General features: G+C 56.3%; 9 protein-coding genes across 9 annotated transcripts; 8 read left to right on the top strand and 1 right to left on the bottom strand.

The window, feature by feature from the left end:
• Positions 1–125: 125 nt before the first annotated feature.
• Positions 126–2,014, top strand: MKK02DRAFT_40862 (uncharacterized protein; the record flags this gene model as incomplete). Its single annotated transcript, XM_053091308.1, has 14 exons — positions 126–374; positions 425–462; positions 518–588; positions 632–641; positions 695–734; positions 790–860; positions 909–996; positions 1,053–1,079; positions 1,136–1,248; positions 1,305–1,340; positions 1,390–1,446; positions 1,504–1,612; positions 1,669–1,746; positions 1,817–2,014. The coding sequence occupies 14 exons, from the start codon at positions 126–128 to the stop codon at positions 2,012–2,014; spliced, it is 1,185 nt and encodes a 394-aa protein (XP_052942334.1).
• A 765-nt stretch (positions 2,015–2,779) lies between these two features.
• Positions 2,780–4,761, top strand: MKK02DRAFT_40861 (uncharacterized protein; the record flags this gene model as incomplete). Its single annotated transcript, XM_053091307.1, has 15 exons — positions 2,780–2,951; positions 2,989–3,056; positions 3,112–3,149; positions 3,201–3,263; positions 3,313–3,324; positions 3,444–3,483; positions 3,534–3,604; positions 3,666–3,756; positions 3,805–3,831; positions 3,883–3,995; positions 4,053–4,088; positions 4,135–4,191; positions 4,265–4,370; positions 4,419–4,493; positions 4,555–4,761. The coding sequence occupies 15 exons, from the start codon at positions 2,780–2,782 to the stop codon at positions 4,759–4,761; spliced, it is 1,176 nt and encodes a 391-aa protein (XP_052942333.1).
• Positions 4,762–5,504: 743 nt separating this feature from the next.
• On the top strand, positions 5,505–7,418 carry MKK02DRAFT_40860 (uncharacterized protein; the record flags this gene model as incomplete). Its single annotated transcript, XM_053091306.1, has 15 exons — positions 5,505–5,614; positions 5,683–5,767; positions 5,824–5,861; positions 5,906–5,947; positions 6,003–6,014; positions 6,132–6,171; positions 6,218–6,288; positions 6,346–6,436; positions 6,507–6,533; positions 6,568–6,680; positions 6,733–6,768; positions 6,817–6,873; positions 6,926–7,031; positions 7,093–7,173; positions 7,230–7,418. 15 exons carry the CDS (start codon positions 5,505–5,507, stop codon positions 7,416–7,418), a joined length of 1,098 nt encoding a protein of 365 aa, XP_052942332.1.
• Positions 7,419–7,845: 427 nt separating this feature from the next.
• Positions 7,846–9,586, top strand: MKK02DRAFT_20614 (sterol C-24 reductase; the record flags this gene model as incomplete). The annotated part of the gene is made up of 4 exons (XM_053086285.1): positions 7,846–8,089; positions 8,246–8,352; positions 8,396–9,039; positions 9,082–9,586. 4 exons carry the CDS (start codon positions 7,846–7,848, stop codon positions 9,584–9,586), a joined length of 1,500 nt encoding a protein of 499 aa, XP_052942331.1.
• An 819-nt stretch (positions 9,587–10,405) lies between these two features.
• MKK02DRAFT_40858 (uncharacterized protein) lies at positions 10,406–12,120 on the top strand (the record flags this gene model as incomplete). Its single annotated transcript, XM_053091305.1, has 6 exons — positions 10,406–10,459; positions 10,527–10,625; positions 10,703–10,794; positions 10,841–11,204; positions 11,266–11,447; positions 11,508–12,120. The coding sequence occupies 6 exons, from the start codon at positions 10,406–10,408 to the stop codon at positions 12,118–12,120; spliced, it is 1,404 nt and encodes a 467-aa protein (XP_052942330.1).
• Positions 12,121–12,537: 417 nt separating this feature from the next.
• MKK02DRAFT_20631 (organic solute transporter Ostalpha-domain-containing protein) lies at positions 12,538–15,502 on the top strand (the record flags this gene model as incomplete). The annotated part of the gene is made up of 11 exons (XM_053086289.1): positions 12,538–12,697; positions 12,770–12,860; positions 12,935–13,022; positions 13,073–13,253; positions 13,304–13,448; positions 13,510–13,568; positions 13,614–13,706; positions 13,760–13,848; positions 13,895–13,945; positions 13,992–14,700; positions 14,748–15,502. 11 exons carry the CDS (start codon positions 12,538–12,540, stop codon positions 15,500–15,502), a joined length of 2,421 nt encoding a protein of 806 aa, XP_052942329.1.
• A 1,629-nt stretch (positions 15,503–17,131) lies between these two features.
• MKK02DRAFT_20464 (Alpha/Beta hydrolase protein) lies at positions 17,132–18,732 on the bottom strand (the record flags this gene model as incomplete). Its single annotated transcript, XM_053086261.1, has 5 exons — positions 17,132–17,202; positions 17,314–17,704; positions 17,748–17,810; positions 17,858–18,004; positions 18,052–18,732. 5 exons carry the CDS (start codon positions 18,730–18,732, stop codon positions 17,132–17,134), a joined length of 1,353 nt encoding a protein of 450 aa, XP_052942328.1.
• Positions 18,733–19,021: 289 nt separating this feature from the next.
• Positions 19,022–20,579, top strand: MKK02DRAFT_35395 (uncharacterized protein; the record flags this gene model as incomplete). The annotated part of the gene is made up of 6 exons (XM_053089166.1): positions 19,022–19,380; positions 19,548–19,577; positions 19,630–19,701; positions 19,744–19,943; positions 19,986–20,275; positions 20,310–20,579. 6 exons carry the CDS (start codon positions 19,022–19,024, stop codon positions 20,577–20,579), a joined length of 1,221 nt encoding a protein of 406 aa, XP_052942327.1.
• Positions 20,580–21,125: 546 nt separating this feature from the next.
• Positions 21,126–21,720, top strand: MKK02DRAFT_40854 (putative histone H4 protein; the record flags this gene model as incomplete). The annotated part of the gene is made up of 4 exons (XM_053091304.1): positions 21,126–21,208; positions 21,261–21,337; positions 21,441–21,473; positions 21,602–21,720. The coding sequence occupies 4 exons, from the start codon at positions 21,126–21,128 to the stop codon at positions 21,718–21,720; spliced, it is 312 nt and encodes a 103-aa protein (XP_052942326.1).
• Positions 21,721–24,534: the final 2,814 nt, after the last annotated feature.

Genomic DNA, 24,534 nt, shown 5'->3' with positions numbered 1-24,534 from the left:
ATCAGCGAGCTCGCTGATGATAGGATTGATCCACTCTCGCCTCCTGCCTTTGCGCTACACTCACATCTCACTCATCTCCAGATATGTCCACGTCACTCTCCGACTTCACTCCAGAGCAGCTTGTCATGGCCGAAGCCCTCGCCGAGCAGATGATAAGCGGTCAGAGAGCGCTCCGAATTCTGCCGTTCTACTTGGATGAGTCCCCATTCCCTTCCCTGCATCACTACTGCGATACCTTGCGACTTACCGGTGGAACACTGCTGATCTCCTCACGCGGCTTCTTTGACACCTTGTTGCTCGGTGTCGTTGCCGTTCAAAGTGTCGGCTATATCCGTTTCGTGAGGACCGACAGGAGGTACATTATCGCCATAGTGGTGAGTTGGCCCCTTCTTATTAGGCACGGGCTACTCGCTGACCCCTCCAGATTCTCAATGTGCTCGCAACGCTCGCCGCCAGCATCGTGTGCGTCGACTTGGGCTCTCGGTTCCCGAATAGTCCCAAAAAGCTGATCAAGTAGGGTCACGCTCTGGCTGACCAAAATCTTCGTTTGGGACTACGGCTCGTTTCTCTCTTTCGCGGACGGCTCATGTAAGCGACTGCCCAGTCTTCTAGCGCGAGAGCTGACAGCCAGATATCTGCAGGTCAGAGCCGAAACTTTGCTCGTCATGAGGACAAGCAGCTGACGGGAGTACAGTTACCTCAGTATCGATGCGATCTGTATTTTCGTCGTCCAGGTAAGCCTCTTCCAATCTTCCTTCATATGTATGTATACTCTAGCTGACTTTTCAGGTGTTCTATGTCGATCGCGCGTACCGCCTTCACCGGCACTGGTGGCCTCTCGCGGTGCTTGGCCCAATCATGTACGTCTCACTAGAGACGATTCGCTGAGTGTCTGCTGACGGGCTTAGCTTGGCGTCATTAGCGGCCGGAGTAGCTATGCTCAAAATCGAGGCGTCCAACCTCACGTATATTGATCCTGAGTTCCTGAAACTCCCGGTACGATTCCACATTCTGATTCTGCGCGTGCTTTTGAGTCATGGCTAACACCCCAGCACGTCAGAGCCGTCACTTTTACCTATGTATGTTCATTATTCTTCGGTCTATCAAGGAGGTTGGTGTTGCGCTGACCACTTAGAACGGGCTCGTCTTGCTTGTTGATGCCGCCATTACTGTCGTAATGGTGTACGGCTTACACAGGAATAAGACGGGATGGCGACACACCGATTCTGTCCTCAAGGGTCTCATCATGTGAGCTAAACTGCTTGTAGGGACAAGTCCGCTCGAAACGACGCTTACACGAACAGCAAGTGCTTTGAAGCCCAAATCCCGGCCCTGATCCTGTAAGTTGAGCTCCCTTCCTCTCGGTAGAGAAACCCAGCTGACGAGCAGTGCCATCTGCACTATAACCCTTTGGGAGGCCAAGCTCGAAATTGCCATTTGCTTCGTGTGAGTCTCTCCCTTTGATCCCCTTGACTTTGATTTGGTGCTCATATTGACGGACAGCATGGTGCATACCAAGATATACGTGACCGGTCTGCTGGCTACGCTCAACTTCCGCGTGTCTCCAGCTGGCTCGAACGATTCGGGGCAGTCGTACCAGTCGCAAGATATTGTGAGTAGCAGATCATCCAAGGCTACGATGGGAGGGCGTAAAGCTGACTAGTCTAGAGCGGGAATAACTTGTCATTGACCGAGATACCGAACAAGAAGCTTGGTGTGGTGGTTCGGCGACAGACCGAGAGCGCTGTGAGTTTGTGTGTTCACTGTCCCCTCTCGTCAAGCGCGGTGCAGGCAGCGGGACTGGGCTAATGATCAGACCCATCAAATTCCGCCTTACGATTCCAAGCGATCCAAAGTGATGGACGTCGAGCAGGCGAGCTCGCACTCGGATCAATTCACCACTGGCAGTCAGGGCGAATTTCACCACCCTTTCGCCCAGCACGATCCGGCGGGCTGGGAGTCTACTGCGGCGCTGCACTACCTGCCGAGTACGGAACTGAAGCGCAAGCTCTGAGGGTCGAGGCCTCAGTACAGCGAGGAGTAGCAGGGACGCGTTCGGTAAACTCTGGTTGGCGTCTGCGAGTGCGCGATGATGTATGCATATGCTGGTACATGAAAGTGAGATTGAGATTGTCCCACCTGTAAGCTACGAGCCGCTGTGCTGGATGTTGTACGCCCGGTATACGCGCACTCAGCAGGCTCGGACGCGCGGCTGAGGCCTCGATGAGATCGACTCTTATAGCTACAGTAGGCCCACATGATGTTGTACAGTATACAATGGCAAGGCCTGTCCGAGCTCCGCATTCCTCGACACCTCCCTCGGCCCTCATCATTAGACCGTTACGGCCGTAACGTGCAACGTGGTATCGCTTACGGCATTTGCCTTCAGCGAGCCGCGGCCGATCAACGCGAACCCTCTCCCTCCCCTCGTCCGTCCCCACACCACCGCCTCCCTATACCGATGCAGAGGCACACGTCCACGGCTGCAGATAGACAGTGTCTACTCATTTGTCCTTCGGAGATCGAAGAGTCCTCGCGCCGTTCTTCCCCTTGAAATTCTAACCCGTCCTTCCGCGGACAAATGGTCCCTCGTTGTTCTTTCTACGTCGCATCTCCGGTCAATTAATGGAGGAGGACACCACATCCGGCAGGGTATCCACCTTCTCCCCTGCTGGCCGGCATGACACCTATATAACCAGGCATCCTACCCTCTTCCCCCTCACTGTCTGGACATCTCTGTGATCTACGATCTCACCTTACATTCTGACGTCTATACATCATGTCTCTTGTCGGTGCAACTCCAGCCCAGCTCGCGCTTGCCGAGGCAATTGCCGAACGCGCTATAAGCAGTAATCGATCGCTCAGGATCCTCCCCTTCTACCTGGATGAGTCCACTTTCTTCTACATCTCCTTACCCGTGATATACTGGTCGATTTCGAAGCTAACACTAAGTACGCGGCTTTGCCGACTCCCTGCTGCTTGGCGTAGTCGTAACCCAGTGCTTCGCCTACCTCCGCTTCGTCAAGACCGACAAGAAGCATATCGTCGTTCTGGTGGTAAGTCCATCCTTGGGTTACCACCGGCAAGAACGCTGACTAGCTGACATGTCAGGTGCTTTCTGTTCTCAGCGCGCTAGCGGCATCCATCGAGTCAATCACTTTTCAATCCAGCTCGTCGGATGGTACATAGCTGACCTTCAGTGTGATGCTGTGGCTCACCGACATTTTTGTCTTCAGATACGGACAATTTCTGAGCTTCGGTGAGTACCAATAGACCTGCCGAACCGACAGTATCCGCAGCTGACAGGCATAGCGACTGGGAAATGTGAGTTCAAGCTAGGTGCACACAGAAGAACGAAGGCTGGCAATGCAGATATCTACAGGTCAATATCCATACTCCCGACTCTATACATCGCTCGAAGCCTCCTAGGCTGACTGTAGCAGGTACATGATCATTGATGCCATCTGCACCTTCCTCGTCCAGGTAAGTCCGGAGACTATTGTGTCCAGGAGGACCTTAGCTGATAGTGCAAGGCCTTCTACGTCGACCGAGCATACAGACTCCACCGCCACTGGTGGCCCTTGGCCGTGCTCTGTCCGCTTGTGTACGTCGTTTTCTGACTGCTACCTACTCTGGTCTTCGCGCAATAGCTGATGCGGTTCCAGCCTTGGCGCAGCGGTATCCTGGGGTGTCTTCATCCAGATCATGGCGGCGCCTTTGTCGGAATCTATCGATCCTTCTCTGTTCACGACTGGGGTATGTCCGCTTCTGCATCTGTATCGGAAGGACTAGCTGACTCTGCAGGCCACACAGGCGTGGGCGTTCGCAACTGTGAGTTCCTGGCATCCACTCGATCGACTCCTGATGGTCGCTGACGAGAAGAACTCCCTCATCCTCGCTGCCGACTTCTCTATCACCGTAATCATGACTTACGGTCTACACAAGAATAAGACTGGCTGGCGCCATACCGATTCTCATCTCAAAGGACTCATTCTGTGAGCACATGCTCCCCCGATAGTCATCGAAAATAATGGAGCTGACTCGCCCTCCAGTCGCTTCTTCGAAGCCCAAGTGCCAGCCCTCTTGCTGTAAGCTCGCCTCTTTCTGCAACCTGGATCATCGTCTAATGACCAGTGCTATCCTCACTCTTATCTTCTGGACCACCAAGCTCGAGATCGCTACCTTCCTCCTGTAAGTCTTCGGCTGCCAAGAACAACTTCATTCCCTTCAGTAATTTGCAGTGCGCTTCGTGCTGATGTAAAAGCATGTGCCATACGAAGATCTACGTCACAGGCGTGCTGGTTACCCTCAATTTCCGCGCGACACCCGGCTCTGGCACCAGTATGCAGTCGTACCGCTCCGATGAGAACGTGAGACAACATGCACTGCCGTTTTGTGCGTATCGCTGATGTAGACAGAGTGGCAGCCACGCGTTGAGCGATATCTCGGGCAAGAACGGTACGGTGGTAATCCAGCGGGACACGGAGACGACGGTATGTTGCCATGTCCACCTCACCCGTTTCCAAAGCGGGAGCGATTGAGCTGATCTAGCAGTCCCACCAGTCCCCTCCGCACTACTCGAAACGGTCTAAAGTTATGGATGCCGAACAAGGCAGTACCCACTCCGACCAGCTCAACCAGAGCCAGAGCGACTTCCACCACCCGTTCGCCCAGAACGATCCGGCCGGCTGGGAGTCTACCGCGGCACTATTTTCGCTACCGAGCGGGGGCGATATCGCAACGATCGGGCACAGGGGCTAGCAATCCGGCGGTCGTAAGAATGGAAGAGGTTGCGATTGGGGAAGGGTAGCTTTGGGTTCGCCGGCTTCACATCAAGGATTGGCGGCAGGGAATAGGCGCTTTGCAGACTGTACTTCACCTTGTCCTAGGTATGCGATTTCGTATCCCTTCCTCCAGTCCACCTCGTTGGTCTTTGTCAGCCATGCAGATCCCCATCGCTGCTCATACTCTTCCGCCTTTTGAGGGCCAAGGAGGCCCCAGTTGTTGGACCGTGCGCGGACAAACTCCGCATTCCTCGTCATGACGTGCCGGTACTGAACCTTCTTCGCCGATCCGGCATCCCGGTCCGCCTTCACGGACGCATTATCCTCCCGTCATGCACACTCGCACTCTATTCCTGCCATCTATCTGGTACGGACACACAGTGTGCTCCTACCCTGTGATCGCTACATACGGGCTCCGCTTCCGCTCCAGAGGCGATGAAGGTTTGAGGGTGGGGAGGGGTGGGGCTCGATGGTGGCGCATCGTCTGCCCGTGTCCCTTTGATTGCTCAATCAAGCAATGTCCTCCGATGTACCCATCTTCGTCCGTGTCGGCGGCCATCGGCACTAGCCTCGAAGTCGACTTTCAGCGCTCCACGATGGACAAGATGGTAATCTGCTTTACCATCATCTCTCCAGCTCGACCAGACTGAATACGAGCTCCCAACGATCCCAACCCCCTCTGATCTCTCACTCTTCTGATCAAGACATCAGCTTTACGCCATGTCGCTCGCCGGCGCAAGTCCGGCCCAGCTCGCCCTTGCCGAAGCTATCGCCGAGCGATACATCACCAGCAACCGGGCGCTTCGTATCCTCCCTTACTACCTGGATGAGTGCTACTCCCTTTGACCTTGTTGCCTTGGAATCAGAAGCTGATATCACCACGCGGAGTGTTCGACAGCGCCCTCCTCGGTGTCGTGCTGTGCCATAGCCTCTCATATCTCCGTTTTGTCCGAACCGACAAGAAGCACATCGTCGTGCTGGTGGTATGTCCTGGACTTATAGCCCTCCCTCTGATCTATGGAGCTTGCTAACGAGTAAGGTACTTTCTGTGCTGACGACCCTGGCAGCCTCCATCGAGTAAGTCCTATCGTCTCGACAGACGGAGACTGTACTGACGGCAGTGTAATGCTTTGGCTCACCAATATCTTTGTATCTCAGCTTTGGTGAGTCCTGATCCTATGGGCTATCCCGAGATTTCTGCAATTGCTGAAGAAGCAGGAAGTGTGGACTGTGAGTGCGCGACTTTTCTCACCTAGTGGAAGATGATAGCTGACGAGCTAGATATCTACACGTCAATTCTGATGCCTCCATGCAATCTCGCCCGAAGACCACTGCTGACTGAGGCAGATATATGATCATCGATGCAATCGGCACCGCTCTCGTCCAGGTAAGCTTCCATCTTGCTGGATTACGACCTTGACTGACCGCCCCAGATCTTCTATGTCGACCGGGCGTACCGACTGCACCGCCACTGGTGGCCCTTGGCCGTGCTCTGCCCGCTCGTGTAAGTCCTCCGCATCTCTATGCGGTCTTTGACAAGTACATAGCTGACCAAGCTTAGTCTTGGGACGATAGCGGCGTGGGCTACCCTTGTCCAGTTCATGGGGCGACTCATCGCCCAGGGTCTCGATCCGACGACTATGCTCACACCGGTACGTATCGTCTACATATCATCCTCAGCTCGGCAATTCGCCCATATGGTGAAAGGCGCTGACTGTGTAGGCCTACATGACTGTGGCTAATGCTACCGTGGGTGCTCTTCGAGCCAAGAGCTGACCCATAGCTCTCGCTCATCATGGTCACCGACCTGGCTATTACCGCCGTCGTGATTTACGGTCTGCAGAAGAACAAGACCGGCTGGAAACACACCGATTCGCACCTCAAGGGGCTAGTTATGTGAGCGTTCCTCATGCTCCAGAGGAGTCAGCCAAGCTGAAACTCTGACTAGCAAGTGCTTCGAGGCTCAGATACCGGCCCTGATCATGTAAGCTTGATGATTTACACACTACAGTGAAATGAGGTTGATGACCAGTGCTATTCTGATCCTTGTCTTCTGGACAATCAAGATTGAAATCGCGACCTGCATCTTGTGAGTGTCAGCGCATGCCACTCCAGCTCAGCTATCGTAATAACCTCCACAGGATGTTTCATACCAAAGTCTATGTTGCGGGCCTGCTGGTCACGCTCAACTTCCGGTCGACCCCCGGAGCTACTTCCATCGGGCAGTCGTACGAGTCCAATGTGATCGTAAGTCCCTACGATCACAGTCTTACGATCACAGTGAGGTATACAGTGCTAATGATTCTAGTCTGAGGGTCATGTACTCAGCGACATCTCGGGCAAGAACATCAACAACTCGGTACTCGTCCAGCGAGACACAGAGACAATTGTACGTTCCTACCCTCCGACTTTGCCCTCTTGCGAGGCGAATCGGCTGAATAGCAGTCTCACCAGGCCCCACCGTACTACTCCAAGCGCCACAAGGTTATGGACGCCGAAGAAGGCAGCTCACACTCGGACCAGCCGAGTCTGCGGAGTCACAGCACCTTCCACCACCCTTTTGCGCAGCACGACCCAGCCGGCTGGGAGTCGACCGTAGCGCTTCAGGAGCCACACAGGTCCAGGGAGCGATGAAGAGTGGGGAGGAATAAGCAGACTGTCCAGCCACGGCTGTAGCGCTTTGGCCGGGTCGGGTTGTGGACGAAGCGGAGCGGGGGACTTCGGGCGGAGCAGAGGGCATCTCAGTCAGAGATATAGTATATAAAACATGTATATTGCTCTTGCTTCCTGTCTCGAGCTATGCTGGCTGACTCAGCCCATCTGTGCCTCTGGCTGATTGCCCCACCACGAACGAGGAGCCAGTCGCTACCGCGCTACCTGCTATCAGCCAGACGCTCCGGGCGCCGAAGCAGCGCGGAGCAACGAATGCCGTAAATTCACGTGCTCATGTTTCAGCCGTTTCAGGGTCAAAAAAGTTAGAAATCCTCGGACGATACCTTGCGCGCGTCAACAAAGAGCCGCTCTATCCTGCTCCTCATCCTCTACATAGCTATCGGGCAATATGGCGACCCCCACCGCCTCATCACTGCGGCAGCGCAGCACCAAGACCGACGCCGATATTGCCAATGGCGTGACGGACTCTTCAAAGATCGCGTCGGGCGCGAGCCGGGCGCTGATGAAGCCCGGAGGGATCCCTACCGAGCATGGGCAAGAGATGGATAAGCTCCTGGATACGCACGAGGAGTATGAGTTTGGGGGACCGGTGGGCGTTGTGGCTATGATGCTTGGGTTTCCGCCTTTGATGTGTGAGTTGTCCGCTTGACAGGGAATGTTGCGAGATCGGGGAGAAGGGGTCCAAGCGAGGCTGAAGGGGTGAAGATGCGTGCCTACGGGAGGAAGGGCTAGAGCTGCGTGGTGGATGAGGCGCTGGCATGACTGAAAGCGACTGTGCTGACCCACAGACTACTTCTTCATCTGCCTGTGGTACTACGAGGGAAAGCTCGTCCACCCTACCTCGCTCAATGACTTTGGACCTTTCCTCCAGCGAATGTGGGCACACGGAGTCGACGTCAGTCCTGTTCAATGTCGCAGGTACTCCCGCTGATAACCAGGGCGCCTACCCTACTGCCTTCGCTTTCAAGACCTACCTCGGTCTCGGTGCGGTCCAGCTCTTCTTCGCCGCCGTCCTCCCCGGTGTGCAGCAAAACGGCCTTCCCGTCCCGTCCCTCGGCTACGATGTCCTGCCCTACAAGTGCAACGCCCTCGCTTCGTGGTACACCACCCTCATCCTCGCCGGCTCCCTGCACTACACCGGTATCTTCCGCCTCCCCTGGATCGTCGAGAACTTTGGCAGCCTCATGACGGTCGCCATCCTCACATCCTTCATTGTCACTTTCGTCATCTACTTTGCGTCCGTCTTCTTCCACTATGGCGGCAAACCCCTCCGCATGTCCGGCAGCTTCGTCTATGACCTGTTCATGGGCGCTGCGCTCAATCCCCGCCTGGGCCCGGTGGACCTCAAGATGTTTGCGGAGGTCAGGGTACCGTGGGTGCTGCTGTTCCTGACGGCGCTGAGTGGGACGGTGAAGCAGTATGAGGAGCTGGGCAGGGTGACGGGGAATATGGGGCACTACCTCTTGGCGATTGGGCTGTATATGAACGCCTGCGCCAAGGGGGAGCACCTCATCCCGCAGACATGGGACATGTTCCACGAGAAGTTTGGATGGCTCTTGATCTTTTGGAACATGGCCGGCGTGTAAGTGTCTCATTCGCTCGCGGGAACCAAGCTGATCCCCAGTCCCTTCACCTACTGCTACCCCGTCATCTATATGACTCGGAACGCACCCTCGAAATACGAATACCCCCTCCTCGGCCAGATCGCCATGTACGCCACCCTCCTCACATGCTACTACGTCTTCGACTGCGCCATGTGCCAAAAGTCCGCCTTCAAGCTCCAACAGCAAGGCGACTACAAGCCCCGGAACGCATTCCCCGTCCTCCCCGGAAGCGTCGTCCAGGACCCGACCTACATCCAGACCAAGCACGGCAACAAGCTTCTCACGTCAGGCTGGTGGGCGTACGCGCGCAAGATCAACTATACGGCCGATTGGATTCAAAGTCTCACGTGGGGCCTGTCGGGCGGGCTGCAGACGCCCATCACGATGTGGTATCCCGTCTTCTTTTTGGCGGTGCTGCTGCATAGGTGCGAGAGGGACTTTGCAAAGTGCAGTAGGAAGTATGGGGAGGACTGGGACGAGTACTGCAGGCAGGTACCGTACAAGTATATCCCGTACGTGTACTAGAGAGGGAAGAGAGTGGAATTAGAACTTAGAAAGCGAGGCGATGGAGTCATAATGTCGGATGGATTAGTGATGCGCAAGTCTTGACATCGATCTACATGGCCGTCGGATTCACACCAGACATAGGTTCACTGTTCCAACAGTAGATGTGCATGGATATGTCCTCCCCTAGCGCCCCTCTCCCACCCAGCATCCACCCGACCCAGCCTCATCAAGCCCCACACTACCCACTCTTGCGAGAGGATCAGGGGCTCCTAGCCGCTGCGCCGAGAAGCGTGAGCTCCGTATTGGATCAAGAGAATGAGACGCCCCACAAGGCACGGCTTGGTTATCGCCCGAGAATGGAGAATGTCGGTATAGGGGACGGGAACGCGAGTAAGTCTATGGAACAGACGGACTCGAACTTTTGTGTCCCTGCGATGTCAGCGATGGTTTCAATATGTCTAAAGAGCGTGGAATGGCGAGATAGATCACGCGGTGGTGAGGGCAGGGAAAGAGGAGAGAAGATAGGGGTCACTTACACATTGTTTTATTTGTTCAAAGAAGGAAGAAGAGGGGGGAGATTGGATTCTTATAGGCAGCACCGCAGCCAAATTTGCTGATACCGCACCGAGGAATGCATGACGTGTCACCGCCCCATTTGGGACTGACGCCAGGTTCCGGGGGCGCGTTTCAGGTCGACAGCAAGAGACGCGTCGCGACAAGGGAGGTCCATGCCATATACACTACTTACAGCTATACTGAGCAGTCACTGATACCGCAGACTGAGAGTCTATGGAGATGGCAGCAAACACATCGCGTTCCCGGCCGCGATATGACTCGATGAAGTCACAGTCGAGCGAAACGGGCGGGTGGCAGCGACCGCCTAGTCCGAGCGTTAGTTGGCGCGTTATCTACCGTGGTCATCCCTCGGGCTCAGAGGACAAGCAGCTGATCGAAACAGTTCTCGACGACCACAACGGGGTCTAGGGTGAATCTGCCAGCGGCGTATCTGTTGATATCCCGGAAGGATCTTCGGCAATCTATCGCTTGTTTCGAAGATGTAGGTCGTTGGTGGAACCTATCAGAGGCCGGCGCACAGGTCTGCCGCTCGATAGCAGACTCAGCTGACGAGTGTAGCTGATGGCGGCTGCCAAAGCCTACCGGAATGCGCTGCTAGCCATGTCACAAGCTACCGCCGCTTTCGCGCAAGCAATGGAGGCCTGCTCCAGGTCCGTCTCCCCTCGCCCATCCCCTTAGCGCTAGCTGATTTCTCAGAGTCAAAGGCTGCCGCTCTGCAAACTCTGCCCTAGCTGGCGCATCAGGCCTCCAACACCTTTTGGCGAACCACGATCAGCTCCTCGCGGATACTGTATACCGCCAATTCGAGATTCCCCTTCTTTCCGCCCTAGACCACTACAAGCTGATAACGGCGGACCGGCTCGCGAGCTACGAGCAGCGCCTCTCTGAGCAGAGCGCGAGGATACGCAAGACAGAGGCGGAGAATCTCAGGGGAGGGAGGCGGAGGAAGAGGGATCTGGACAGTTTCAGGCTGGCTCTGGCGGAGTTGCAGAGGCAGGTGGATGAGCTGGATGGGATCAAGGCGGGGTATCACGAGGAGGTGCTCGAAGAGGAGGACGAGGTGGGTCCACTTCTCTGCCCGGGATCTCAGGGGCACTCGAGACAGGTTGCTAATGAGATAGATCTGGGACACTGTTCTCGCCAAAGTAGCATTTGTCGTCAGGTCTCAACTCGACTTCTACGAGAAGATCGCAGGCAAAGCAAGCGATTCCATACTCGAACCACTCGTCTCCTCGGTACCGGATCCGTTCGACTCATACGGGCCGCCAAAAGAAGAAGGACAGATATTCAGCGTGCTCGCTCCGTGAGCTACCATTTCTGATGTACAGATTTATGTGCGATAGGGGCAACAGCTGACCGTCAGACTCGGCATGATGGACTCTATCCCCCAATCCCCTACTCCTGGCTTCTCGCGCACTCGCTCGTCTCCCTCCCACTCGGCCAGCGCGTCGACATCGGGCAACGCCTCACCAAGTAGATCCGCGGTCTTCGCGCCATTGACACCGGTAGCTGTACCTGCGCGGGCAGAGACGAGCACGGTCTCGGCTCTGGGGATCAGCTCGCCGGACGATGGGGTGGGTAGAGCGAGGCGGGAGCTGAGTGTGATTGACGAACGGGAAGTCGCGCTTGGTGAGGGGAGCCATGTTGAGGTCCTGGATGGCGAGCAGGACGAGCGTGAGGTCGGACAGGGGGATGGTCAGCCTGGTGACGAGGCAGGGTCGGTCCTTCCTGACCGAGAGGAAGGTGTAGAGGAGGAGGGGGCGGAGGAGGCGGATGGCGGTGCCCAGGCAGCTCAGGTGAAGAGGCGCCCGAGCCAGTTACAGGAGGGGACGGTCGAGGAGAACACTAGTCCCGGACCAGAAGCTAGCTCTGCTGCCGCGGGCGGAGTCGAGACGGACGCGGCGGGGGAGCGACTGGGAGAAGAAGAAGACGGGGTGGGTGGGGAGCAAAAGATCGGATCGAAGGAAGGGTCGTAGGTCGTCTGAGGAGAAGGGTGGACACTTTCAATACCCTATAACAGCTTTATTTCAATTGCTACATATCGGACACTGTACTCGTATCGCTGGCAGGATCCGACTCTCCTGAGGCCGACTTGTGGCCGTCCTTGGTACATGACCGCAATCCTTTACGGCATGCTCTAGAGCCATGACGATGCGCTTCGACGTTGCCACCTTGCCATTCCACCTTTGTACCTCGTCCCCCGCCCACTCCCAACAGCTCATAGAGCTCAGCCTCGCTCTTCCGTCACCTCACAAGAGGGACGAGAGACACTCTTGCGCCGCTTGTCCGCTGACCAGCGCCAGCGGAGCTCACACGGCCGCTGAAGCTTCTCCCAGTCCTTATCTTCGTCCTTCCTTCGCCTCTGTCGCTCTCCTCTGTCTGCCTCACGGAATATGTCGCTCCCTAACTTCCCTGGCGCGGGTCATGGATCTCCAAGCCGACATGAGCCCATCATACCCTCTCATCGGCCGATCTTCGAGCTCCCCGGTGGCGGGACGGGTGACTCGCTGCCTATTTGGCTCCTCGCGTGTTGTGGGGTCTTTACTATCATTGGTATATTTCTTCAGCTGATGCGATCTCGCTGTCTCTGGAAATGGAACTGTATGGATGTAGCTGACTAGTCAGCTACCGGGGTATCTATCATGTCTATCACACTGCAACTCAAGAACTACCGGAAACCTGCGCTCCAGAGGGCTGTCGTACGGATAATGATCATGTGAGTACTCTCGCCAATCGTCAGCTTACTATCCGAGCTCCGTCAGCAGTGATAAGACGTAGCTGATACCCCAGGATTCCAATCTACGCTCTATCATCCTTTATTGCCCTCTACTCGCTAGAAGCTGCCTTCTTCATCGATACCGTCCGAGATCTCTATGAGGTGCGCTATCTCACACCGAGCTTCGCAGGACTAGGAAGCTCACCCAACAGGCATTTGTGATCTACACCTTCTTCCAGCTGCTGGTGACCTATCTGGGCGGCGAGCGCTCCCTCCTCATCGTCCTACATGGGAGACCGCCTATTCCTCATCCGTTCCCATTCGGGATCTTCCTTAGTCCGATGGATGTCAGTGATCCCTGGACATTGCTCAACCTCAAGCGGGGGATATTGCGTGAGTTAGCACCTCCTTCAGATCGACACGGGATCAGCTGACAAGCGCAGAATATGTCCAGGTCAAGCCGGTCTTGGTACTAGCCACGGTCATCCTCAAGGCTACCGGCAAATACCAGGAAGGCAAGTTCGCTTGGGACTCGGGCTATACGTACATTAGTGTGGTGTACAACACGAGTATCTGTCTGAGTCTCTAGTAAGTGCCATGAACACCGGGTTGAGCTTGTGCTGCGGTGAATTTAGGCTGACGACTACAGCTGCCTGGCCATGTTCTGGATCTGCGTCTCGACCGATCTCAAGCCATTCCGGCCAGTCCGTAAGTTGACAGACGTCACGATGACTTGTCGAGCTCACAAGATAGCCAAGTTCCTCTGCGTCAAGGGCATCCTGTTCTTCTCGTTTTGGCAGAGTATCGCTGTCTCGTTCTTGGTCGCAGTCAAAGCTATAAAGCAGAGTGAGCTTACGAAATTTCTCCTTGCGGAACATGTCTCGAAAGCTGACCACCAGTCGGACCCTATACCGATGCAGAACACATGTCCCTTGCATTGGTGGACTCGTTGGTCTGCTTTGAGATGCCTCTGTTCGCAATCGCACATGTATGTGCATCCGCTCCTGATTATCGGCTGGGGTTGATCAACGTAGCAATTCGCTTTCCGTGCCAGTGACTACATCGATGATAGCCTGGTATACTGCGTGAGTCTTACCTTCTTCCTTCCACATCTGCCCGCTGACTCTATAGGCACGTCTCCCCTACATCTACGCTCTGCGGGACGCCTTCGGCCTCAAGGACGTCTGGGAGGACACCAAAGACACCATTCGCGGCTCTGGAATCTCGTACCAAGCATACGAGCCCGCCGAGGGTGGTCTGCACTACGGTGCCGGACGGCAGAAACGTATCCGCGCCGGGTTGCGCTACTCGCGCGGCGGACAATCAAAGTATTGGCTCCCCATTCCGGGAGACGAAGGGCGAAACCGAGGCGAGACCGGTCCCCTCTCCGCTCTCAAGCGGCGGGTGGACAATAGACTTCAGACTCGAGAAGGGTACGCCCCACTCCTTCCCAAACAGGCGCACAAGGTCGTACACGACGACCCAAACGTCAAGTTCAAGGAATCTCGATGGGGCGGGTTGTTCGATTCGGACGACAGCGAAGAGTCGGACGCGCCGTCTCTCGACTTTGACAGTATGGGCGAGGATGAGGAGGGCTTGTATCAGCGCGCGAGGAGGATAGGATATGCGGGATTTCCGAATGTCGATGTGAGCAATGAGGCGAAGAAGAGACGGAAGAGGGAGGAGGAGGATGGGATATTGGCGGGTAAGTGGGCGAGGGGGGCTGGAGGTGGGCAGAGTCGACCTGGAGGTAGGGAAGCGGGCGAGGAGCGGAAGAAGGGGAAGGGGAAGGGGAAAGGGAAGGGCAAAGGAAAAGACGCTCGGAGGGTGTATGGGGATTGTGAGTGGCTGAGAATCTGACATGGGGTTGATGAGCTGATATATCAGGGGCGGATAGACAGTCGAGTGTCGAGCCTGATTTGTACTCGCCTGAAGAAGCTAAGGATCGGGCGAAGCACGATGGTCCCGTCGGCTTGTTTGACGGCGATAACGAACGACCCGGGACATGGCGGGCGAACGGAAAGGACGAAGCATCCCAGATGCGCTGGGCCAAGAAGAAACCCAACGGCCTCGCGCCACCCAAGAATGGCTCTCGAAATCCCTCTCCAGGCACATCCAAGCCCAATTCCATCAAACCTCCCCTCTCTCGCGGAACATCCAATAAATCCTCATCCTCCCGCTCCCCCTTCTCTCTCGGCGATGACGACGACGACCCACCTTCAGATCCCGACCCCGACTCACCCGTCTCCCCCGCCAAGCGCCCTCTTCCCTCAGACGCAGTCGACCTCGTCGTGGAAGATACTACCGCAGCGGACACTGCTCGCCAGCATGAACGGCGGAAAGGCGAGCCCCAGACACATGCGCCTTCGCACGTCTATATCGCGCAGCGGTCGGGGGTGGACATTAAGGTGGACCATGTGCAGAATGTGTATGATGATGACAATGGGGAGGAAGGGGCGGCGGATGAGATGGGTCAGATCAAGGCTGGGGAGGGGCCAGGTGGGGATCCGGTGGATATGGTGGAGAGTATAGATAAGGTCGTGGAGGAGGAGACGGGGCCGGTGACTGCGAGTCCGGAGAGACGGTGGGGCGAGGACGGGGGGAAGAGTACAGAGTATCAGGAGGATAATCCATGGGCATGAATGGTGGCGGCCTTGTCGATATCTGGTACGTATGGCTGACTGGCATGACCTCGGGTCCCCCGGCGCGCTTACCACAGGTCTGGCTGATCTCGATGGCTTTGATGTGCGGAACATACTGATGATACCTTCCTGCTCGAACATCTATCGCTGCGGTCGGGGACGAAGGCAACACGTCAACGAACGCTGCAAGCCACCTTCACAGTTTTTCTTGACGCAAGTGGCGCGCGCACACCATTTCGTGATATGACTGACCGAGCCCATCTCTGCTGTGACCGGAGTATCCCGTGGCATACGAGACGCAGGACTGCTGGCCGATGGTCGGCCTCGAGGAGCGACTCCCTCGCAATTGTCGACCTTACTTCAGTCGGTAGTCTGCAGCTTTACTACACTGTAAACCATAAACCACCTGAAACAAAACTGAAAGGGCGTTCCGGTGGTTTATACTTTACAGTGCTATCAGAACTGACGGACGGCGATAATCAGGGTTTCGTTCTGATTTCGGGCAGTCTCATTCAAAGCTCTTCAGCGATTGTCATGCCTTAACACCTCGAGATCAAACTGCGCGTTCTCATTCGTGCGCAAGGGTCAGCAACAGTCAATGTGGCCCACGCACCGATCACGCTGGGAGGATCACGCTGGAGAGGGGGCAGTCTTCAGCTTGCTCGACAGTCATTTTCTGATCCCATTATGACTGATCTCTCATGATCTACGCATGTATGCGAGGTGGAGACAGATGAGGAAGGACCACGTAATGTACCTCCTGGACAAATGTACATCGTGCATAGAAGCGAAGGATACCTGCTAACTACTCGGTCGCCTGGGGCAGGAAATCGTAGTGGACACAGTGAGCACGGGGATATCAACGTCGTCAGGCCGTTCCGTCTGCAGACAAGCGCCAGCCTCGGTCAGGGCTGAGAGGGTCGACGCGAGCATTTCGCTCATGGATTCCATGCAGGCCAAGAGACGCTGTCGTTTGCCCTCGAACGGATCAGGAGTGGAGAAATTCCCCGTTCCGAGAAGGACTGTGCAACCAATGTCATTGCTGTACGCAGATGCGAGCAAGTCGACCCGTGAGAGGGCGCTTTCGAAAGGGTCCTGTACCGCCTCATCCTCATCGCTCAGTGCAGGGGTGGTCGTCGGGTCGACTCTCAACGGAACTTCTGTGGCCGGGGCCACAGGGGAGGGCTGTGGGGTTGTGGCGTGAGGCATACTGGTGGATGAGACTATGCCTGTCAGTGTGGTCGGTCGTGATGTAATGGAGTTTGGTATGGAGAATGACAACGATGTATGAAGTGGCGACTCCACAAGGATAGCCAGTCAGAGGATTTTGTCAGCATGGCGTGCGCGGAGTTGCGTGCAAGATCTTCCCTTCACAGCGACCCCTGCCGTACCTGCCTTTGTTCTCATTCAGGTGCTGACGTGCACGGCGACGCCTCCGAATACCCTCAGAAAAGCTCACCACGGACGAACGAGCCAGAAACACACATACATGTAGATGCTACAACTCCGGTCTCCCCTTCGACATGACTTCCTCAGCCGCCTGATCTGCCTCGTACTTCAGTCTTGTTGTCAAAGTGGTCGCCAAATTCCCTGAATGGTTAGCCGAGACCAAAGACGGCAGTCAAAGACTTACCACTTGTAACAATCCACACAATCATCCTCCGATCTGGCTGGCGGCACACCCCCATGCTTCTCCCACCCTCCATCATCGTCATCATCATCGTCATTCCCCTTCCCGCCCTTTCTGCGCCTGGGCGGACCCCTCCTTCCCCATCCCCACCAGCTTGTCCACCCCCGCCACTCTGCCCCACTCTCATCCCCATCTCCTGGCTCGTCAGGCGACTCGGTCGGCCACGGATCTACCAACACCTTATTGATAATCTCGCCGATCCTGTGCGTCCGCACATCGACAGACCAGCCCTTGACCGTTACGGTGTCGTACAGGATCGTCTGGCCCGTATGGCATTTACTCTCGAGGGCAAAGCCGGCGGCGTAGCAGCCTGAGTAGCTTCCGGTACATGCGCCCTGCGGGATAGGATCGGCGGTATGGTATATGTGGGTGATGCCTGTCTTCTCGGAAGGGACACCTGGAGGTTGGGGGAGGTGGAGACGGCGGGAGGGGAGGCGGTCGCCTGGTGCCTCGAAGGTGACGACGGGGGAACCGAAGGCGAGACCGATCATGGCTGATACAGATCCGCCGAGCTAAGATTAGCGATAATTCTGGATGTGGGATTGGTTGACTCACAGAGTGGCCCGTCAGCCAGATATTAGCGTTGGGGTACATATAGGTGACGTTATTGTAAAGGTTCTACGAGTTAGCCCAGCCGCCACAGTTCCCTGAACGGTCGCACTCACAGTCCCAACAGTAGCATATACCGAGTCTTCTACTAGAGCCTTCTCCAGACAGGTCTGCTTGCAGTTGTAGCCGCCAGCATAGCAGTCGCAGACGGTACTCCAGGAGAAGTCAACCCTCGCGCAGCAGCACGAGAAGAGCAGGTTGTCCTAAATGGTAAGCTTTGATACACACCCAGAGTACATCCTGAGCTTACGTTGTACTTGTCGTTCTTGGCCGTCGGACCACCTGACCCCAATACGCCCGCGCTGGTCCCCTTGATCGCAATAATCACAGTCTCATTCTTTGGATCCGCAAAGATGTGCCCCCTCAACCCGTCAGCATCCGCCTCCCAGCCGAATGGTACCGTGTCGTTCCACCCGTTGACAGGCCACCACTCGTCTGTCCCCGGCAGGATGTACGCGTCCGATGCCATCTTGGCCAGCGCGATGAGTGTCTGACGATCGGTGACGTCCGGTCCCGGGATCTCCACGTCGTCCCATTCGCCATCGATATCGGCATAGTCAGGCGCGACCCAGGCCTGGGTGTGATTTGGGGAGGACGAGTAGGGAAGGACGATGCCAGGCTGAGTGGCAAAGTACGATTGAGCCCAGGACGTCATGTGGGGTGGACGAGAGCGAGGGCGGCGGATTGTGATCGGACGAGTCCGGATATGGAGGTCTGAGCCGTCGCCACTCGCAGAAGCCTGATACTCTGATGGTGACTGACTCGCATCGTGGAGCAAGAGCTGCGGTGTGCTCTTGCCTGAGCTCGTCTTTGACTGAGCATGGGCGTGTATTGGCCGGAACCCGAGGGTGGTGGGACCGGATGGCGGTGGCGGGGATTGGAAGAAAGGGAGGAGGTGAGCAGCGTATTGCGCGACGAGTGGGATGTGCATTTTGTATGCTGAGTGTCTCTAGGCCCGCGCGTGAGCGCTATATGGAGTATGGGTGTCGCTATAGAGTGAGTATATAGGTGGACAGTGGTTGAATGGGCCAGCCAAGCGTTGCTGCTGCTGTGAGCGGCTAAAGTTGCCGCTTATGGCAGGTGGCCCGGAATTACGTCAAGCGGCGAACTCCGAAGAATGGAGACTCCACATTCCTTGATGACGATCGTTGGTTCTGATCTGCAACTCGTCCACCGTGAGCTCATACTGCCCATCTATCTACTCGACTGCAGTGAACAAAATGGTATCTACTCGATCAGGCGGAGCGAAGAACACAGACGAGAAAGCCGGCGACAAGCGGACAGCCTCGGCTACAACTGCCAAGAAGCCACCAGCGAAGAAGGCAAAGAAGGAGCAGGATGGGAAGCTAGAAGTCGGGGATAATGGAGAGGTCGGGCTTGCCAAGGAAGAGGACGATGCGGAGGGAGAGTCAGAAGATGCCGGAGACGGCGAGACCAAAGGCAAAGGCCAGGACGAGAACGGGGTGGGAGACGCCAGGATGACCAACGAGCGAGGGGAGGACGAGACCAAGGGGTTCACGGACGCGAGGGGCGACGATGCGGACAAGTCGATCGGAGAGATGGTTCAAGGCGAGGAGGCGTCTAATGGGCACGATGAGGGGAAGGAAGATAACGGCGCAGGAGACGTAGTGAGTCTAGATTCCTGATCAACGTCAGCCATTTGAAGGGTGCTCATTGCTAGGGCGAGGAGACCTCCGAGGCTGATACCTCCAAGGCTGACGCTGCTCGCCAAGCGACACCTTCCAGTGGTGGTAACGAGGAACCATCTCATGGTAAGTCTTTCTGCACGGCTCCCGGTCCGCTACTGATCAATGGGCACACTCGAGAGCGGTCATATCTACTTCCTCTACCGGCCAAAGATAGATGCTACCGACGTTGAGTCTCTCGACGACGTATCAAAGTGAGTTGACACTTGATGGCTTCTCGTGTAGCTTATAGACAGATTCCATATCCTCCTTCTTCCCAAGAGTGGACCACACGCCTCCAGCCATTATCACCGGATCATCGAAGTCGGCAAGAAGAAGCTGCCTGACCCTGGCGCAAAGAGGCAGAACATCTGGGGCTTGGTCGGCACGACCAGTACCGACAAGGCTGGTCTGAAGACTGCTTTTGGGGAGTACTCGTACGAGACCAAGACCAAGGGTGAGTACTGTCGTCGAGAGCAGGATCCAACTAACTGCATAGGTACCCGCCACCAACCCGCCGCTCGTCCTGCTGCTCGCGGGCACTACATCCTTCACTCACCCCGAGACGAAGCTGCCGACTCGCCCGACCACAACAAGCAGCGCGACTACAAGGTCCTGCTTGCGTACGAGATCACCACTCCACCTCCAGAGGACTTTGGGCGGGTCCAGGAGGAACTGGGGCTGGAGCAAAAGGGTGCCGTGGTACTCACCATCAAGGACCCGGACTCGGGGGATAACGTCCAAGCGAACCCACGAGCGGCCAACATGCCGCGTGAGAAGAAGGCACACGTGAGTGAGCGATGTGAGTATAGCTGACAATCAGTACCCCAAGCACCTGCACGACCTGTTTGGGAACCGCCGCTGGATTGCCCCCAACCCGGTGTCGTTCCTCGACTACGAAGGCACCGAGCTGCTCCTCATGTCCTCGCCGCACGACCTGGAGGATATGCTCGGCAAAGATGGGGAGAAGGTCGAGGCGGATATGGATCAGGCGGCGGAGAAGGAGAGCACGGATATCGAGGGGGCGCTGAAGGAGCTTGGGATGAGTAAGGGGGACGTGGAGATCGAGGCGCTGGAGGGGGCTTGGGCATGAGCTATAAGGAGTTGCTGGGGGCCTGGGCTTGAGGCCATGAGTGTTGGAGGGGCTTGGGCATAAGGGGACCCGCAAGGAGCGGACGCGTCAGGAGTCAAAAGAGGTCTGTGTTTCTCATATGCACGTACATGTACAAGGCTTGGGTAGCTGAGCTGATGTGTACTGAACGGCTACTGACCACGACCCCGACCCCCACTTGACACTCACCGATAAGCCCAACACTCACCGCCACACTCGCACAGGGCGGACACCGAAGAACCGCCTTTCGGCTACACGTGTACACGAACGCCTCGCTATTTTGATCACGTGCAGTGGGCTCGTTCAAAACGCCGCGGAATCAGCGACTTTTGGTGCGTGCCTGAATGGAAAGCGTAATCTCGGCATCGGCGAGTCGCCACTCGCGCGTTGTTTGTCTCACCCATCGAGCGCTATATAATCTCGCCCCGTCTCGCTCTTTCCCCTCTCTCTTCCATCCAACTCTTATCCACATCCACCACTCTCCCCCTCTCTCACTCACCCCACCCCACCAACCCACTTACACATACAATGTCCGGCAGAGGAAAGGGCGGCAAGGGTCTCGGCAAGGGCGGTGCTAAGCGCCACCGTAAGGTCCTTCGTGACAACATCCAGTACGTCTTCCTTTTGTGCTTGTACTTGGTCAGGACCTGGCTGATATCCCAGGGGTATTACCAAGCCCGCTATCCGTCGTCTGGCCCGTCGTGGAGGTGTCAAGCGTATCTCTGGTCTCATCTACGAGGGTGAGTGTCCCAGATTTCTTATTTCCCTTCCCCCTCTACCTGCCCCCTTCCACCTCTTCATGCTCCTTACTCTTTTCGTCCGAATATCCGCTGATCAATTCAGAGACTCGGGGCGTATTGAAGATCTTCCTTGAGAGTGAGTACACCTTTTTCCACCTTTCCAAACACCCTCCGACCTCCCCTAGTGCCCCAGGGACGGCCAAACCCCCTTCTCAGCCCCTCCTACTTCCCCTGTGCCTCCAGGACGCCCGCTGACCCCTCCAGACGTCATCCGTGACAGCGTTACATACACGGAGCACGCCAAGCGCAAGACCGTCACCTCGCTCGACGTCGTCTACGCCCTCAAGAGGCAGGGCCGCACCCTCTACGGTTTCGGCGCCTAGGCGGTCTATCCAGGCGGAGTAGGGAGGTTCATCGACAGGGGGTGAGGGGATGTTCGATTCGTTTCTTGTGCCTTGTCTCTTTCCTCTCGGGGTTTGAGCTTGGTCTTTTGTAGTGCCTCTTCTTTGCCGGGTAGAGAGTCGATGCTATACCTGTGCCGATCGTACTGCACTGTGCCTTGTCTGGTCCAGCTTGTTCTAACTTGTTCTAACTAGTCTGATCAGTACTCATGCTTAGCGGCGCTGATCTATACTGATTTGATCACACACTTTCCGCTCATCAAAAGGCTCGTCCCTCCGCGCCGCCGCTTGACAGTGTGTCTGACTCGCAAGCCAGCACGTCATGTCAAGCTTGTCAAAGGAGGACGTCTGGACTGCAAAGAAGGCTTGAGACGGGACGAATCGGTCATTCCTACAGTAGTCCCGTTATACCTTCTCACCACTGCTTCTGCGTACCTACCCTCATCTGATGTCTGAGTTCATGGCTCCTTGCGACGAGTGCCGAGCGGAGCTTTCAGCCTTGCGTGGCGCTACCCTTACCCTATCCACTGGTGTCCGGACGTACGAAGTCCAGTACGACCCCCGCGCCGCGACCTGCACACGGCACGTCCGGCGCACATTCTCATGACACTCCAGGAAAAGCCTGCAGGACATCACCCGCATCGTGGATGCGTTGATCACCACCCTCTCTGAAGCTGGGGTCTCAGTCTTCTCCCTCATCCAGTATCAACGGGACCGTGATGACCGCGCTGGCCTGGCAAGCGAACCTTATCGGACGACTCGGGCCGAGAAGATCGAGAAGGACGCAGTGGCGCTGAGGGCGTTCGCGGCTTCTCTGGGGGTACCTGGCGAGACGCAGATGACGGTGCGGGCATGGGCGGCATTCTCGGCCTTGCTTGATCATAAGGAGGCGGAGAATGTTACTGCTGAGGTTGTGCCGATGATGCTGTTGATCCCTCTGAGCAGTACACCCCAAGATGAGATCCATGCGAACACGCCAGCTGACGCTGAGGGAGCTGGGGGTGTCGGCGGCGGACTAGTGTCATGATGTGCTTGGCTGGGCGAGGGGGGTCACGAGGTTGGGCGAATGGGCGGCGGACCGTCTCTTATTGATCGCTTTGCAGGGAGATGACCGCGTTGTGAAGTCATCTTCGGCGGGGTCAGAGGAGTCAGGCGATATAGAGACTTGATCTTGTACTCACGGTTGATACCTTATGTCTGCAGACTAGCTGCAACATATGACCATCTCTCAGCGCGCCGCAAGCTCAAATCCGTCGCGTACGTGCTCTAGTGATTTCCTCTGACTTTCAAAAACGCGAAAGGAGTGCGATGACTGGGCGTTTCGAGGTTGCAGCGCTCAAGCAGCGCAGCACGTCTGCTCCGCGCCCAACACCTGCGTGCAGTTGCGCATTACATCCCCCAAATCAACATGTCGCACAGCTCCTCTGCTTCAAATGTCTCCCAAGCGGACACAGCCTTCATGATGAACGGCTTTGATGCCAGCGATGACACTCCCCTCTATCCTCGAAAACTTGATGAGTCTGACCTCGGCTTTAGCCTTCAGACTCTTCCTCCCTGCCGCTCCATCTTCAAGCTCGAGACACTCGTCAGCGAGATACATCAGCTCCTTGTGTCATGTACGCCGCAATCATCATCGCAGCTGGAGAGGAAAATCCTCCTTGATCTATCGGCAAGCCTTGACCGACACGACGTATACACAAATCAGCTGTCCGAGCTCGACAAGCTCAAGGCGCTGAGGAGCTTTCTCACCTGCAAGCGGGCCGGTCGCGACCTTACTACATCGTCGTCGCCGGGCCTTCGGGATGTATGGGAGAGGTTGTTTCAGGTCTTGGAGACGCGAGAGGAGCTAGTCAGCGTGCAGACTATCGATTCCATGGATGAGAGCGTGTAGCCATCAGTAGGATGGCGGTGCAATAGCTGTCTGTAAAGTCCGCGTCTTGTGATCTCAGCAGGGCGTCTGAGGTGCCTAAGAAATACAAGACTCAATAGATCAGCACAGTCCGGTAGAGTCTGCAGGATCCGGCAGTCAGCATAAGTGAATGGGGACGAGATCAATCTGCTTTGCCACCTTGCGGGAGCCGGACCTCGTGCCTCAGCCAAGCAAGGCACACCAAGCAGAGATTATGCTCTTAGACAATCTCGGCCACAGTGTGCGTCGTCAGTATATATGCTGGGCTCAGCTAGGAAGGCATGGCCCGGAAGAGAACGGGCCGCTTGTATCGTGCCCGTCCCCATACAGTGACCACTCCAACACCCTCGGTGCTTGGCATTCGAGGATGAGATTTGACCTGTACTCCCACTCCGTCGGCGCACCTGATGGGACATGTATTGTGCCTGTGTCCCTTGGACTTTGCAGTTCGCTGGGCCTGGCACATGCTCAGTGTGACAGTCCACCTTAACCCCCTCCTTTCCAACGGAGCACCACGGGTAACCACGGGCAGATCTCGGTTCGATCGAGATAACCTTATCACCTCCACTCTGGGTCACTGACCCTCACTGACCGACCCGTGGATCCGTCGGTCACTCACGGATGACGCTTTCCAGCAGCCAATGCCGGCGGTACTGCGTCTTGTTAAGCTTCTATACATGCGCAAAGCACCGCAACGCGTAGTGGACCACTCAAAGACCGCGCGCAGATGGAGACGTCGCTGCATCCCGACGGAAACTTCTACTGACCGATTGAGGGCTCGACCGGCCCCGAAGGCCCGGAGTGCTGGACACGACAAGACTTTTGCGCTGGAAAGGCCATATGGACTCATGTGGGCGGTGAGTACTCATCGTCACGGTCTACGTACA

This window comes from Dioszegia hungarica (assembly GCF_025882075.1).
Source record: "Dioszegia hungarica strain PDD-24b-2 chromosome Unknown MKK02contig_25, whole genome shotgun sequence".
In the NCBI taxonomy this organism is placed as follows: Eukaryota; Fungi; Basidiomycota; class Tremellomycetes; order Tremellales; family Bulleribasidiaceae; genus Dioszegia; species Dioszegia hungarica.
Note: the sequence above shows the minus strand (reverse complement) of the source record. Positions and strands in the feature narration are given on the sequence as shown.